At 44.3% G+C, this 16,959-nt stretch overlaps 1 protein-coding gene across 1 annotated transcript; it reads left to right on the top strand.

The window, feature by feature from the left end:
- Positions 1 to 307: 307 nt before the first annotated feature.
- C922_04154 (hypothetical protein) lies at positions 308 to 16,415 on the top strand (the record flags this gene model as incomplete). The annotated part of the gene is made up of 2 exons (XM_008819739.1): positions 308 to 16,200; positions 16,346 to 16,415. The coding sequence occupies 2 exons, from the start codon at positions 308 to 310 to the stop codon at positions 16,413 to 16,415; spliced, it is 15,963 nt and encodes a 5,320-aa protein (XP_008817961.1).
- Between the last annotated feature and the right edge of the window lie 544 nt (positions 16,416 to 16,959).

The raw sequence follows: 16,959 nt of genomic DNA, 5'->3' as shown, positions 1-16,959 counted from the left end.
TATACAGGACCTTCTTAGGAGCACTTTCACATTAGTGCCAAAAAGTGTCTCTCCATTTTCCCCTGCAAAAAAAAAAAAAAGAGGAGGAGCGTCTACGTGAGTGTAACTTGTTCCCTGTTTGGGTGTTACCTTGAGGGGGGAAAGCAGAGGAGAATCTCTGAAATTGCTCCGGAAGTGCGGGCCCCTCGCTGTGGCTAATAGCACACGCGCAGTAATATACATGCGATCTTAGACATACACGTATATACATACTAACCCCCCAGACACACTTCAACACATATGCACCCGCCCCTCCGCGCCGAAAAACATGACAAAGGATCCCGAAGGGCAGTATGAGGCCCTAAGTCTGACCGAGCTCAAAAGCAGCGCCCAGGAGAAGAGCGTCATTGGTTACAGCGTGAACTTCACCTTGGGGGGGGTGCTGCTCTTCGGGGGGTTCAAAATCGACGCGGAGACGAATGAAAAGGGTAGCGACAAAGATGGTGGAAACGGTAGCGAAAGTGGCGATGGTGACAATGGCAGCAATCGTGACGACGGCGCGGGCACCGTCTGCAACGACGCCTATCTGGTGCACATCAAAAAGGAGAAAGTCGAGTATGAAACGTTAAGGAGCAAAGTGAAGCCCAAATCTAGGTGCTACCACAACTCGTGCACTTTGCTGGAAAACTATGTTGTCATTTTTGGCGGGCTAAACAGCGAAGTGCCCTTTATTGCGCTTAATGACTTGTGGATTTTTAACAGCGCAAATAAAACCTTTGCGGAGGTAAAGGTGACTGCCGCCGAAGAAGCGGCTGAGGGGGTGGAGACGGCGCCTGGGTCTTCCCAAAGCGAGGCAGAGAGAGATGACGAAATGTACGAAGGATCGAAATTAAGCGGAGAAGACGATTACACAAAAGTGGATTCGGAAGACGATGGGAACAATAACAGTTATATATTGAACAGTGTGCACTTGAAAAAATTAGGCAAATATCTGAGCTGTGACAAAGGTGCGCTAGCCAGTCAGGGTAGCTGTGTTGTCCCCGCCCCGAGGTACTTCTCCAGCTTAGACCTATACGTAAGTAAGAAAGGGGCATCGGAGGAGGCGGCAGAGAAAGCGGAGGAGAAAGTGGCAGACAAAGCAGCAGACGAAACAGAAGATGGAGCTGAAGACGACGGGGAGGAATCTTCGGGGGAAAGAAACCAATTAAGCGTAAAAAACAACAAAATTGTCCTGAAAAATTCAAACGAATACGAATATTTCAGCCTAATCCTATTTGGGGGGTACGGCGGGTACGACAGAAGCAGCTTCAACGACTTGTATGAATACGACATTTTGACAAACCAGTGGATTCTACGATCCTGCAAGGGTAGCATCCCCTCGAATAGATACGGACATGTCTCCTTCATCAATGAAAAGAATTTATTCATTTTGGGTGGAACCAATGCGGAAGTCAGCTTTAATGACATGTACGCCTGCAACTTAAGCAACAACGAATGGTCCGAAATAGATTTCTCCTACTCTTTCAATGTGTCCAAAGTATTCTGCAGAAGCGTCATGGTGGAGTCTATCGACAGAAATATCATTTTCATTTTCGGGGGATACAACATTGTTAGTGATGAAAAAGGGAACCGAAAAATAGAGTATAGCAAAATAGAGTACAGCAAAATAGGGTACAATAATGCAGAGCTGAATATGTTGAAACTGTATGATACGTTTAAGTTGGAAGATTTGAAATATACCATGGTTAGGAGTAAGGATGCTGAAACGGGTTCTGCGTCTAGCGGAATGGGAGGAATTGCCAGCATAACCACGGGAGCTACCAACGCGCAGAATGGATCCGCAACAAGTAAACAGGGGAACCAACTACTCAGCCAAGTGGACAAAGCAAAAGGAACAGTAAGGGGAGAAACTCACGAGCAAGATGACCCAACGAGTACTATCAACCTGTGCTCAATCACGTACGATTTTGTGGACGCCAATTTGATCATCACAGATTCTAAGCAAAAAATTTACGTGATGAATATAAGTAGAATTATAGGACCCAAGTATGCCATTTTTTCCCTACTTCCAAAACACTGCGATATGGACGGTGGGAAAAAAATACTCTTGAAGGGAAAAGGATTTATGAACGAAGGAAAGATAAGTATAAAATATACGTCTGATGATGTCGACCTGTTCAGTGAAGGAATCTACATTAATGAGAATTACATTTACACCATTGCGCCTAGTGCAAAAGACAAAATTAAAAACAACATCTGTGATGTGCACCTCTCCATAAATGACAAATGCTACACGACTAATAAGTGCGTTCTGGAGTATTACTACAATATCGATCCAAAGAAGACCCTGATTTTTGGGTCTGGCTTGTTAGAACCCATTTCTTTAAAAGAACCCCACATTTTCTTTCTCATAGCTAGAAACTCCTTGAACGAAAAGAAAAAAATCGGAGGAGATAAATTCCAGATCAGCATCACGTATGAACAGGATGGGATTCACCACGACGTGAAATACACCCTGTATGATCTTAACAATGGGTTTTACATCGTCAAGTACTTCCCTTATGGGGAACAGGGGGCGGCGACGGATGCCATCGTCCCTGCCGAAGGGGGTTTCAACTTGGCTCCAGGAGCGGTGGAGGCGGTAGAAGCGGTGAAAGGGGTAGACTCGGTTGACGGGGTAGACGCGGTTAACGGGGTAAACGCGATTAACGGGGTAGACGCGGTTAAAGGGGTAGACGCGAAAAACCAAGAGAATCCGGGCAAGGGGGAAATCGGCCAAGGAGATGAAAGCGGCGGAAAGGAGGAACACCCCCCACTCACCACGGGAACCATCCACATATCGGTGAAGCTGAAGGGGGAAGACACCCGAAACAGTCCCTTGGCCCTGAAGGTGTACAGCCGAGTAACAGACAAAACCACGTTCGTGAAAAAATTTATAAACGATCGGTTAGAAGACTTAATAAAAAAAGGAGAACGCATTCTCGATTTGATCAGAAACAAAGAGTTGAGCACCGCCAAGCTGATTGAGCTAAATGTTAACATTGAAAAATTTCTGAGCAATTTCTCCAAGTCGATATATGACATAAATACCATCGAGCAGTACATACTATATGGGTCCATCGATGCGGGGATGGTGGAGCCAATACTAGAACAGGTGCACCGTGAGGGGAACGTGGTGCAAGCCTCTCTGGAGGACGAGTCTTTCATCGAGAGGTACATCGACGAATTGATAAGCGGTCAAAGTGGCGGAAGAGTAACAAATGGCGGAAGCGACCCAAGTGGGAAAAGCGGCACAAATGGAACCCCATCAGACTCCCCCGCGCAGGGCGCAGGCAGCGCCTTCCTGAAGGTGAAGGACAACGAAGGCATTGCCAACTTTATCGACTCAAGTAAAATGAAATTCGTGGACTGCATAGAAGCCAACTTGGTGAAGAGGCTGAAGAGCTACATTGCGGTGCTGAACAGCGAGGAATCCAACCTGCGCAACAGGAAGGAGGCGAAGAGGAGCGACGGCGGGGGGGGCGATACCGCACTGGGGAAGACCGCTCCAGGGAAGACCGCTTTATCGAATCCCCCTGTAGGTAACCCCTTCGAGGAGTTCCCACGCCAGGGTGAAGATAACCAAATAGAAGTGATCCGAAATTTACTCAGCTTCTACCACAAGCTGAAATCCGTCTGCATCTGTAAAAAGGAAAAGGAGCTAAAGGAAGAATTCGTCAAGGAAGAAAAGGAAAGCATAAAAACGATGAAGCTTAACTACAACAAGTTTGTAAACATAAAAAAAAATCTGGAAACTTCCACCGTCTATACACATAGCAGTGGCTACGAAGGGTCCCTGAAAGAGCTGGAAAATATGAAAAAATACGTACAAGAAATTAAAGAAGAAGTGATAAAGGTGGAGCAAATTTCACAAAACATCGTAAAAATAGACAACGTAGAAGAGTTAAGCAAGGATATTGACAATTTAGAAAAAGAAATCGATGAAATAGAAAAGCTATGGATGTTTATAAAAAAAAAAGATCAAGTGCTTAACGGGTTCCTTTTCTCTACATTTAACGATTTAGATGTGGAAGAGTTCGACATACAGATGAAAAACCTACAGAATGAGTTTAAGAAAATCAAAGTGGATAGGAAACACAATATATGGAAGGAAGAAATGGCCAAGCTGAAAGACACTACAAAATTCGTATCCGTCATAGGTGAATTAAAAAAGCCCTTCATTAAGCAGAGACACATAAAAGAGATCGAAGTTACCATAAACGAGGAGAGATACAAAGACAACCAAGAACCGATTAACCTTCTCATCGATGAAAACACACTGACAATCTATTTTTACAAACTAAATGTGATAAAGTACCATGAGTCGATAGAAGAAGTTATCATCAAAGCTTATAATGAAAAGAGCATAGAGGAGATAATACAAAAATTTCACGACTACTGGGATGGTATCCATTTTAAGAATAAGGATTACAAAAATGGGATCATTCTTACCTACATTGATGATATGTGCATTGAGACCATAGAGGAACATCAAATGAGTCTTCAGAACTGCTTCTCATCAAAGTACTTCCTCTTCTTCTCAACGGAGCTAAACATCTGGCAGAAAAAAATCTCCAATATTTACGAAGTGATTCTCCTACTCAAAGATATAGAGAAGCTCTGGGTGTATCTTCAAAATATGTATGTCTACTCGGAGGAAGTGAAAAAGGAACTCCCTTTGTACTCCAAATTTTTTCTCACCATCAATGATGAGTACTTAGAAATGCTGAAGCAAATTATTGGGAACAACACCAAGGTGGTGGATTTCGCTAATGAGGAGGGAATTATAGAGAAGCTAGAAGAACTAAAGGTGAAGCTATGCAAGAGTGAGAAGCCTCTAAACGAGTACCTTGATTCCAAGCGGAAGTCCTTCCCTAGGTTCTTCTTCATATCGTCTACCGACTTGATCGATATTCTCTCCAATGGAAACAACTTCAAGCTCGTCAACACCCACGTGCAGAAGATTTTCCTCTCAATCCGGAGGTTCGTAACGCGCAGGGAGGTCCTCACGGAGTATGAGCTGGGGAACGAAGTCAGTCTGGGGAAGGAAGTTAGTTTGGGCAACGAAGTCAATATGGGGAACCAAGTCAATATGGACGGATCCACAGGCGGAAAGCCCCCAAAGGGGAGCAGTCCAGCCGACGCTCCATATGCCCCTCATGCTCAAGACGACGCTTCATGTGTCCCCCCCGCTGAGCACCCCCCTGTGCAGGTCCCAAACGAGGTTATCACGAAGCTGATCTCGTCCTACGGAGAAGAAGTATGCAGCTTCCACGAGCCCCTAGCGCTCAAGGGAAAGGTCGAGTGCTACCTAAACGACATCATCAAGCACATCAAATACACCCTCAAGTACTACATTGGAAATCTCTTCAAATTGAAACACATGTACAATATGGAGAAAGACAAATGGATAGACCAGAATTACTTATCGCAAGTTTTTATCCTTTGCAACTCCATCTTTTTCGTTCACGATGTTGAAAATATTCTACGAAAGGGAGATTCAAATGTGAAGGAACAGCTCAAGGCTTACTATAAAAATCACATCACTCAACTGGAAAATGTAATTAAAAAGGTTCAAAAAAAACTGACCATGAAGAACAGAATCAAAATTATGTGCATAATTACTCTGGACACTTTCTACAGAGACATTCTTGAAGTCATCCTAAAAAATAAAAACCCCATTTCGATAAACATGTTCGATTGGCAGTCGCAAATTAGGATGTACCCATACTTTAAAGATAAGACGAGTGCTGGTTCTCCGTCTTGGGGGAGTACTGAGAGGTATGGACAAAGAAGTCACGGTGCAGGAAAACATGAAGAAGTAACCGAGGAGATGGAGCAAGGGGGAAAGACAACCACATCAGTGGAGAAAACAACAGAGAAAGAGGTGAATCAATCCATGGGAAACCACACAGATGAAAAGAACATTTATGAAGAAAACTCTCTAGATTTCAAGAAGCTTTATATAAAAATAAAAATCATGGACTGCTCCTTTGACTACTCCTATGATTACATCGGCAATTACCAAAGGCTGGTCATTACTCCATTGACTAGCCGTATATACATCACAGCTACGCAGGCGCTAAGTCTCTATATGGGATGCGCTCCCGCTGGCCCTGCAGGAACGGGAAAAACTGAGACGACAAAAGATTTGTCGAGCTTCTTTGGAAAAAACTGCTACGTGTTTAATTGCTCGGATCAACTGGATTATAAAAGTATGGGGAATATATTTAAGGGAATTGGGAGCACTGGGTGCTGGTGCTGCTTCGACGAATTCAATAGGCTCATCCCGGAAGTGCTGTCTGTGTGCTCCATCCAATTTAAGTCCATCCTGGACTGCAAACGGAATAATAATAATGTTTGCATAATCGGATCGGATGAAATTATCGTGAAAAAAAACTGCGCCGTCTTTATCACCATGAACCCGGATTATCTGGGCAGATCCAAATTGCCAGAGAGCCTCAAAATTTTATTCAGACCCATCACGGTCATTGTTCCAGACTTTAATAAGATTTGTGAAAATATGCTCATGGCTGAGGGATACGTTGATGCAAAGTACTTGTCTATAAAATTTACCACCTTCTTCGATCTGGCGCAAAGTCTACTGAAGGAGAAGCATTGCGACTGGGGGCTGAGAAGCATCAAGAGTGTTCTTACCAAGGCCGGGTTCCTCAAGAGGACCTACCCAGACCTGGACGAGAACAAATTGCTCTACTCGGCCATACACGACATTAACATCGCGAAGATATCTGCCTCCAACTGCCCCGTCTTCTCCGGGCTCCTCAACGACATATTCTTTTCCCATCAGGGGGGGAGCGCAAACGGTGCGTCGAACGGTGCGTCGAACGATGGGGTGGCGGAAGACAAGGTCGGAGGGGATGAAAAAATCGTCCTAAATGGAGTAGTAAACGCCCCGCAGAAAGACGATGACCCCGCTAACGCCGCTAATCCCCATAACGTCCAGGAAAACTCTCCGTCGAACCCGACCGCCGGGCCGTTCCACCAGAACGCGATAGAAGAAGAGCTGATGGAGATCTGCAGGAGGAACCACCTGTTCGGACTGAACTACTTCGTTAAAAAAATAATGCAGCTCAACGATATCATCAACATAAGGCACTGCGTGTTCATCATGGGGGAGGCGGGGTGCGGAAAGACGACCCTCTTCAACATGCTGATGGAATACCAAAAGCAACAGAACCTAAAAACGGTGAGCATCCGAATCAACCCAAAATCGATCAGTATTGATGACTTGTACGGAAATGTCCATATAAAGACGAGGGAATGGAAAGATGGCGTGTTCTCCAAATATATGAGAAACTACTCAAAGAGGGAAGACTGCGATAAGGCCTACATCATCTTCGATGGAAATTTGGACTCACACTGGATAGAAAATATGAATTCCGTGATGGACGATAACAAAGTGCTGACCCTATCGTCAAATGAGAGAATTCTGTTGAAAAACCACATGAACTTAATCTTCGAGTTTAGCGACTTAATGTTTGCAACTCCAGCTACGATATCGAGAGCAGGGCTGGTCTACTTCTGTGTAGACCCGAATGATCTCTGGAAGAATTACTTCCTCTCCTGGATTGACAAGCATGAAAATTTTAATGCCACCGTTAAGAAGTCCTTTGAAAAGTTAATGTACAAATATATAGAACCCACTTTTGCGTACCTCACCACGGTGAACACGTCCGTTAAAGTATCTCCCATTTCGCACATCCAATCCTTGGCAGCCTTGCTAGACATCCTGCTAAAGGATAACAATTTCGAGAGCATAGAACACTACTTCGTCTACTCAGTGATATGGTCCTTTGGAAGCTTCCTTGGAGAGAAAGACAATACAAACTATAAAAAGAGCTTCGACAAGTACTGGAAAAATACCTTTAAAAGTATCAAGGTGAATAGGAAAATTAGCGTGTTCGATTTTTTCATAGAAGGTAATAAATTCAAAGAGTGGGACGAGAGTGAAATAAAGAATGAAGTCGACCCAAGTCATATTCTCCAGGATGACATATTCGTCGAAACGGTGGAAAGTTCCTCCTACAAGTATATAAGTAAAGTGTTCCTTAAGTCTAGCATGCCCATTCTATTTATCGGAAAAACAGGAGTGGGAAAAACTCTGCTGTGTAAAAAAATTCTAAGTGAAGAAAGGGAAGAATACAAAAGCTTCTACATGATTTTCAACTATTACACGAATGCTAAGAATGTGCAGTGCTTAATGCAAAGCTGTTTGGAAAAAAAATCGGGCAAGCAGTTTAGCCCCCCCTTCCAACAGAAGTTGATCTATTTTATCGATGACATTAACATGCCAAAGTGTGATGATTACAACACACAAAGTGCCATTGAGTTGTTATGCCAATATATCGACACAAATTCTTGGTTTGATTTGGAAAAATTAAACCTCATCAAAATAGTGAATACAAAGCTCATGTCTTGTATGAATTATAACAGGGGAAACTTTACGGTTAATCCAAGACTGCTCCGACACTTCTTCATCCTAAATGTTAGCTTCCCAGAGAATAACACCGTTAACAGCATTTTTAGTGTCCTCCTCAAGGGACATTTTAACAGCTTCAAGCAGGACGTAGCGGACTTAGTTCCATCCATCCTAAAGTCGACCATTTCGCTCTTTTACAATATAGAGAAAACTTTCAAAAGGACCGCCACCTATTTTTACTACGAATTTAACCTTCGAGATATTCACAGCATTGTGAAGGGCTTACTTACTGCACAACCTACGGTCTTCCAAGATTGCGATAAGTTGCTCTTCCTTTGGCTACATGAATGTGAAAGGGCATACTCCGACAAGCTAAACAAGGCCGATAAGAAGAAATTCAAAACACTCATTATCGATATAGTGAAAAAAATGTACAACAAGTATGAGATAAACAAATTTGTGATGAAAAATGACAAGTCTTTGCTTTTTTCCAACTTCCATAGAGGAAGTACAACAAGTGGATACAACGACAAGGTCTACGATATGTGCAGAAATATGGACGACCTTACTGCCTACTTAACAGAGGAACTAAATGAATACAATACATTTTATAATCTAAATATCGTCCTTTTTAATGAGGGAATAAGACATATTTGTAAGTTAATCCGAATTATAGACAATCTAAAATCACATGCTTTGCTGCTAGGCATTGGTGGATGCGGCAAGACAACCATCTCTAAGTTTTCCTCGTACATTTCGTCGAAGACTTTTTTCGAGATGGACTTCTCTGCACAGTGCACAGATAATGATGTGAAGAAATATTTACAAAATATTTTTTACAAGTGTGGTATGAAAAATGAAGATATCATTCTGTTCCTAAAGGAGAGTAAAATTCATGATAGCTTCTTCATCTACGTCAATGAATACATGTGCTCAAATAATATTATCGATTTGTATACAAAAGAGGAGAAGGACTACATTGTTCAGAATATGAGGAATATTGCCAAGGCGGACGGCGTCCAGGAGACGGACAATAGCATATTCGAGTACTACCTGAAGAAGGTCAATGAGAATTTGCATTTCATTCTTTGCTTCTCCCCCACCAGCAACAATTTTAGAGACAAGTCGAATAACTTCCAATGCATCCTGAACAACACACTGATTGACATTTATTATAATTGGGAGTCCGACTCGCTTCTCTGCGTGGGGCAGAACTACGTGAGCGACATCTACATGAACCTGCGCACTGGGGACATAGAGCTCAGCGAGGACTGCCTGGGGGGCGCGCCGCAGAGCGGAGCAGCAGTGTCCATCGCCGCTGACACTGCCCCGGTCACTACCCCTGTCACTACAGCTACCACTGTCGCTGTCTCTGCCGCTGCCCCACCCGAGGAGCACGTCAACCTGAAGGGAATCGTGACGGAGTACCTGAAGGAGTGCTACGAGGACTTGCTCGAAATCGCCTCCAACTACTACGCCCAAGAGAGGGCGCATATCTACATCACCCCCAAGCTGTACCTGGAGAGTATCAAGACCTACCACATGATGCTGCTAAAAAACATCAGCAGTATAAGCAGCAAAATGGATATGCTCAAAAGCGGAATCACCAAAATGAACGAAACCAGCGCAAACGTGGAAAATATCAAAAATTGCCTCAAGGAAAAAAAAAAAATATCGGAAGAGAAAAAAGAAGCCGCAGAAAAATATGCCATAGACATTGGAAATGAAAAGATGATCGTTAAGAAAGAGAGCGACTTGGCAGATATAGAAGAACAGAATTGTCTAGAAATCCAAAAAACGGTGCTCAAGCAGCAGGAGGAATGTGAAAATGACATAGCCTTGGGAATTCCCCTCATAGAACAAGCGGAAGAGGCATTGAACACACTGAACAAAAAAAACATACAAGAATTAAAGACACTAAATAAACCGCCTCCAGGAGTGGAAGACATCACCGCAGCAGTTATGCAGCTATTAGCAACAATCGACACGACGATCTCGGTCGACAAGTTTGGAAAAATTAAAGATAGAAGTTGGAAGTCTGCTCAGAAAATGATGATCAATCCAGAAAAATTTATCTCCCTACTTAAAGACTACAAAAATAAGATTGACGAAAATTTAGTTCCAGATTGCAACTTCAAGTACGTAGAGAATCTAATTAACCTTCCCCATTTCAACAAAAATGCGATTCAGAAAAAATCCAAAGCTGCTGCAGGGCTAGCTGAATGGGTTCTAAATGTTACATCGTTTCACAAAATTATACAAAATATTTTACCCAAGAGAACCCTCCTAGAAAGTACGAAAAAAAGCTTGGAAGAAGCAAACGACAAGTTACAGACGGTACGAGAAAAAGTACAGTCCCTTAAAGCCCAGCTCAGCACTCTTATAAGTCAATATGATCACGCTCTCTACGAAAGAGACCTTGTCATTTTGGAAGAGAAGAAACTTAAAACCAAGTTGGAACTCTCCATCAGATTGATAGACGCTTTGAGCAGTGAACAAATATCCTGGTCTAATCAGTATGAAGCTTTGAAGAAGAAAAACAAAACCATCCTCACGGATATACTATTGTCTTCCACTTTTGTTACCTTCTGCGGAGGATTCACCAAAAAGTACAGAAACAAAATTATGACAAAATGTGTTGAGACGTTGAATAGGAAGAACCAGATTCAGAACGAGGTCTTCAGCCAAGTGCTTAAGAAGCTGCAAAAGAGCGCTGGAAAGGAGAAGCCCGTCAAGGGGGCGGGCGCCTCGGCTAGCACGGCAAAGGAGTGCGCGGGTGCTTCCACTGCGGGTGCTTCCACCGCTGGTGCTTCCATTCCGAGCAGCGGCGTGGGTAGAGATCAGAGCGATTTAGAACAAACGGGGGGAGATGATGCGCTACACAGAGGAGATGCTCCCCCCTGCGCGGAGGACTCCAAGGAAGACCTCCCATACGACATCTTCTCAGTGAGCAGCTTCAACTTGGATCTCCTAATAAACGAAGAAACTCTTTCTAAGTTGAGCAAGCAGGGATTAACCCTAAACTCGGTGTGCATAGAAAATAACCTGATCCTGGAAAACAGCGAAAAATTCCCCATCATTATAGATCCTCAAATGGAAAGCCTCAAATGGCTAATCAACAGCCAAAAGGAGAAAAGCGAAAAGCTAATAATCACAGACATAAACGACAGTATGCTTTTTAAAAAAATAATCGAGTGTCTCTCATTTGGCTATTCCATTATCATAGAAAATGCGGATGAAAACATCGATAACTCACTGTACAATATTATTTCAAAAAATATAATAAGGCGAAAAAACAATTACTACATTAATATTAACGACAAGGAACACGTTTTCCACCCCTCCTTCTACATTATCCTGCATACTCAGTTGTCCAATCCGCATTACCAACCAGAGGTCCAGTCAGCCTGCTCTCTCATCAATTTCACTGTAACGCCTGACGATTTGGAGGAGCATCTCCTATCCATCACCCTAGAAAACGAATTCAACCATTTGTCCAAAAAGAGAAAAAAATTATCCTTACTTAAGTATGACTACATGTGTCAGCTATCTTTTCTCCAATCGTCCATCTTACAGAAGCTAACCAATGCAAAGGGAGACATCCTGGAAGATGTTTCTCTCATTGAAAATTTAGAAACGACGAAACTGCTCAGTGAGAACATTACGAAAAAAACCGAAATAGTGAAAACCACAGAAGTGCACATCAATACCATCATCAATTTGTATAGACCTTTGTCCAGACGGGGGGTGATGTATTTCTTCATCCTGCAGAAGCTCAAAAAAATTCATTCGTTTTACTTTTACTCTTTGGAGATCTTTTTGAAGATCTTTATCAAGTGCCTCAATGACTGTGCTCAGTTCAGACCCCCCAGCAGAGGCCCCCAACCGAGGGGAAAGAGCCGCCGCAAGAGGGTGCTCGTCAAGGGGGGACAAGTGGCAGCGAAGGGGGAAATAGACACGAAGGTGGAAGTAACTCAGGAGGCGGAAGGGCCAATCGAATCGGAAGTCATCGTCAGTCCAATCAAACCGGAAATTATAGCCAGTCCAGCCGAGCCAGAGGGTTCCCCCATCCCAACTGGGCAAGAAGGGGTAACCAACCCGGTTGAGTCAAGACAAGAGGAAACAACCGAAAAACCGGAAACGATGGAACCGATGGAAGCAGTGGAAGCACCGGAAGAAGCGGTCGAGCCAGAAGGGGGCCCCAGCACAACAGAACCCGAAATTGCCGCTAACCTAGATGAACCGAAAGAAGAGGAGACAGGAGCAAAACCGGAAGCGCCGGAAGTACAGGTCCAGGCGGCCGAACCCGAAGCGGCCGCCAATCGGGATGAGCCAAGAGAAGAGGAGACAGGAGAAAAACCGGAAGAACCCCAAGTGGCAGCCGAACCGACTGAACCGGAAGTGGTTGCCAATCCAGGAGAATCCGAACCTGCCGCTACTCAGACCGCACTTGAAAATGACGCGAGGCCAATGGAACCCGAACCTGAAGCGGGCGTAAATCCAGCAGAAGCAGAGGCGGGCGCAAACCCAGTCGAATTAGAAGCGGGAGTAAACTCAGAAGAAGCAGAATCCGGCGTAAACCCAATCGAATCAGAAGCGGGCCCAAACCCAGTCGAACCAGAAGGGGTCGCCAAACCCGAATCGCCCGCTGCTGCTGAAGTGGAGGCCCCGGCCAGCGCGCAGAAGGGAGACGAGGGCCCCCAAAAGGAACACCTGGATATGACCAGCCTAGAGAGCAAACAGTCTGGTGGCGTCGAGTCTGGTGGCATCGAGTCTGGTCGAAGCGAATCTGGTGGAAGCGAGTCGAATGGCATCGAATTCGAAAGTGACGACCTGGACGGAGAAGATACACAGAGTGAAGAAACAAAGATAGACAAAAACGAAGTGCAGAAGAGAGTGAACGTACTGATCAGTCTTCTAATCGAGAAAATGTGGATGTACATAGATAAGGGGCTCCTAGAAAGAGACAAGCTCATCGTGAAGTGCCTCATCATGTTAAACCTGGAGAAGCTAAACGGAAACATTACCCAAGAGGAGGAAGACATGTTTATAAATCCCAAGTGTGCACTAAAAGCAAGCCAAAGAGAAAATGACAGAGGAGAAAAGAAGCTCATCAATAAGTCCTTCATGAGTGAAGACCTATATGAAGATTGTAAAAATTTAGAGAATTTGAACCAGTTTGATAATCTTACAGAGAGCTTAGAAAGCGAGAGTATGTCGTGGAAGCAGTGGTTCCTAAGTGACAAGGTAGAGAATGAGGAACTGCCAAGAAAGTATAACAATTTGAAGGACTTCTCCAAGCTGCTACTAATAAGGATATTGCGGAAGGACAGATTCCCTGTGGCGCTGAAAAATTACATCCAGAGGAACATCAAAATGACGAATGATGAGAAGAATACTTACGCACTGGGCAAAATACTGGAGGAATACATCGACAACAAGACGCCCGTTTTATTTCTGTTGACACCGGGAAATGACCCCTCTAAGGATATCGAGGAGTACGTAGCGAAGCTGAAGAGGGGAAAGAAAAGCAGCGCGAACACTGCCAAAAAAAATGAGCAAAAAGGTGACCATACAAATGGGGAACAGCACACTGAAGAAACCATCTCCTACGTGAATATCTCCATGGGGCAGGGGCAGGAGAGCATTGCGCTGAAGTACCTCAGGGAGACATCCAAATCAGGCGGATTCATATTCCTGCAGAACATCCACCTCATGACCAAATGGCTAAAAGAATTTGAAGAAATACTGGACAAAATATTAACCGATTCGCACCCGAATTTCCGTCTATTCTTATCATCAGCCATCCCTTCCGAAAAAGACACCAAACTGTTACCGGAGAAACTACTAAAAAAGTGCTTCAGGATTAACAATGAAAAGTCTTTCAGCCTGAAGGATAACATCAAATGTTGTTTGGAGAGATTCCAAAATAGGGACTACGACGATAAGCTAAAAAATGTCATTTTTGGTCTCTCCTATTATCATAGCTTACTATTGGGAAGGTTTCTATACGGAAAAATTGGATTCAGTCAATCGTATTCCTTCAACGATAATGATCTGGAGATCTCTTTTAATATCATCAAGAGGTATTTGGAGAGTTACAACAGCTTCCCTCTTGCGGACGTTCTCTTCCTCATAGGGGAAATAATCTACGGCGGGCACATCACGGATATATGGGACAGACGCATAAATAAGACGTACGTCAAAAATGTGCTCAAGGAGATATACAAAAATGTGGTTGGTATTAATGGCCACGCGGTTATCGGAGAGGTGCGCCAAGTCGGTAACGGAGACGACGAAAACGATGCAGATGGAGAGGACCATCCAGACAGCGACGAAACGGGGCGAGGTGTCCCACAGGGAAAGAAGCCTGAGGCCTGCCGAGGAAACGACAAGGAGGACGAAATGGATGAGAAGGCAGTCCTCAAAGACACCAGGACGAACATCCTCTTCGAAGTGTTCAAATTTCCTGACTGCACCAAATACAACATTGCCCAATTAAAAAAATATGTTGATGAAAAATTGAAAAAAGAACAGACCTGCTTGCTGGGTCTGCACGTGAACGCAGAAATTGAATACATGAAAAATGAGTGCTCCAGAATCCTGCAGAACTTGCAAGAGATCAGCAGTCGGGATATTTCCTCCTCGGAGGGTTCTCACGAAAAGGGGGAAAAGACCGGCGCCGCGGGAGACGGCGTTGGGAGTAGTATCCCCGGTGGAGGTAAACCCAGTGGAAGTACCATTGGGAGTAACCCCGTTGGAGGTAACCCCATTGGGAGTAAACAGGGAAGTCTCCCCAGTGGTGACAGCAAAGATGATGGAAAGCGCCACAAGGAGTCGGACCAACGAGGAAAGAAAGACCGCAACAAAGGAGGAGACGGCGAAACGGAGAGTGGAAAAAATGAAACAACGAAAATTATATACGATATTATTAATCGCCTTCTAAATGAACTGCCAGAAAAAATCGACATAAGCGACTTGAAAATAGAAGACACAGAGACGAACACATTTATGGTCATCGCATTGAAGGAGGCCGAGAAGTTTAACACACTCATTGATTGTATCCATGACAGCTTGGTCGAAATCAAGCTAGTTCTCGATGGCATCCTAAATATGAATAGTAAAATACAACTTAGCATCAAAGCTTTGCTGCTACATAACATCCCAGAAATATGGAAGAACTTCTCCTATCCATCCAAAAAGAAACTACTTCCATGGTTTGAAGATTTCAAATTGAGAGTAATTTTTTTACAAGAATGGATTGCAAAAATAAGGTGCAATATTTTCTTGCCCAGTTCTGTATGGTTGTCTGCTCTCTTCAATCCCATTTCTTTCCTAACCGCCATTAAACAGAAGTTCTCACATGAGAATAAAGTACCTATAGATAAGCTAAAGCTCAAGTGGCACGTCACAAATATCACCAAAGTGGAAGATCTTAACAATAAAAACAATTCTTTGTACATCCATGGGTTGTTTCTCCAGGGTGCCTCCTGGTTTGTTAACTCTCAAAATGACTCCTTCACATTTGATATGGAAAACTTAAGTGATAACGTGTCGTATGGCAATATAGTGGAGTCCGTGCCGAAGAACATCTTCTTCTCCATGCCGCTCGTCTATGTTTACTGTGTCACCAATGAACAGGACGGGCAGCTCGCCCGTGCATCCGACGCCCGCTACTTGGAGACGCCCCTCTATATCACCTCGGACCGGGGCGCCACCTTCGTCTGCTCCGTCGATTTGAAGTAAGAGGGAAACCCTCGTGCAGGGGTGCAACGGAGGGCACAGATGAACGCACATCCGCGGCCATGCCTGAACGCGCATCAACACCCATACCTGATCGCCCTTTTGCACACACACCAATCCATTTCTCCCCCCCACACACCGCAGCCTAGAAACGGACGACGTCGAGGACAAGTGGATTTTGGCAGGAGTCGCCCTCTTCCTGTCGGACGATTAGCCCGCGCTCCGCCCTGTTGCCCTTCCGCCATGGGTAGGGGCAGGTCCTTTTTTCTCCACTTTATCCCCATTCCTCATTGGCCCTATAACCCCGCTGTACTTGCTCGGGGAAGAAGCGTCAACTATGAAGGGACATCTTTTTTTTTTTTTTTTCCGCCTTTAGCCGCTTTTGGCTACATTTGCTCGGGGAAGCGACTCGAAACGGACTCTGAACCGCCTCACCGGTCGGCTAAAGGCTCCCTCGGTGCGCGACCTTCTCGGCGCAAATTAAGACATGATCAATGTTGACAATTCAGTAGGGTTGCTCAATTAGGGTTCAGGCTGCGCGAAAATGGGCCGACCCCAGAGCGCACAGAGGCCCACAGAGGGTAGTGTTCGTATGCTCTCTGCACACTACGGCATACACAGGGTGATTTATAATATGTGGGGTGGAAAAAGGGGGAACGAAAAAGAAAAAAATAAAATAATAAAAAAAAAAATAGATAAATTAACAAATCACACCACAGTTAACGTGTGCCAAAATGTAGTAGGGTAAAAATGGCATC

Source organism: Plasmodium inui (genome assembly GCF_000524495.1).
Source record: "Plasmodium inui San Antonio 1 unplaced genomic scaffold supercont1.20, whole genome shotgun sequence".
Classification (NCBI taxonomy): domain Eukaryota; phylum Apicomplexa; class Aconoidasida; order Haemosporida; family Plasmodiidae; genus Plasmodium; species Plasmodium inui.
The sequence above is the reverse complement of the archived record's forward strand: the minus strand, read 5'-3'. Positions and strand labels throughout refer to the sequence as shown.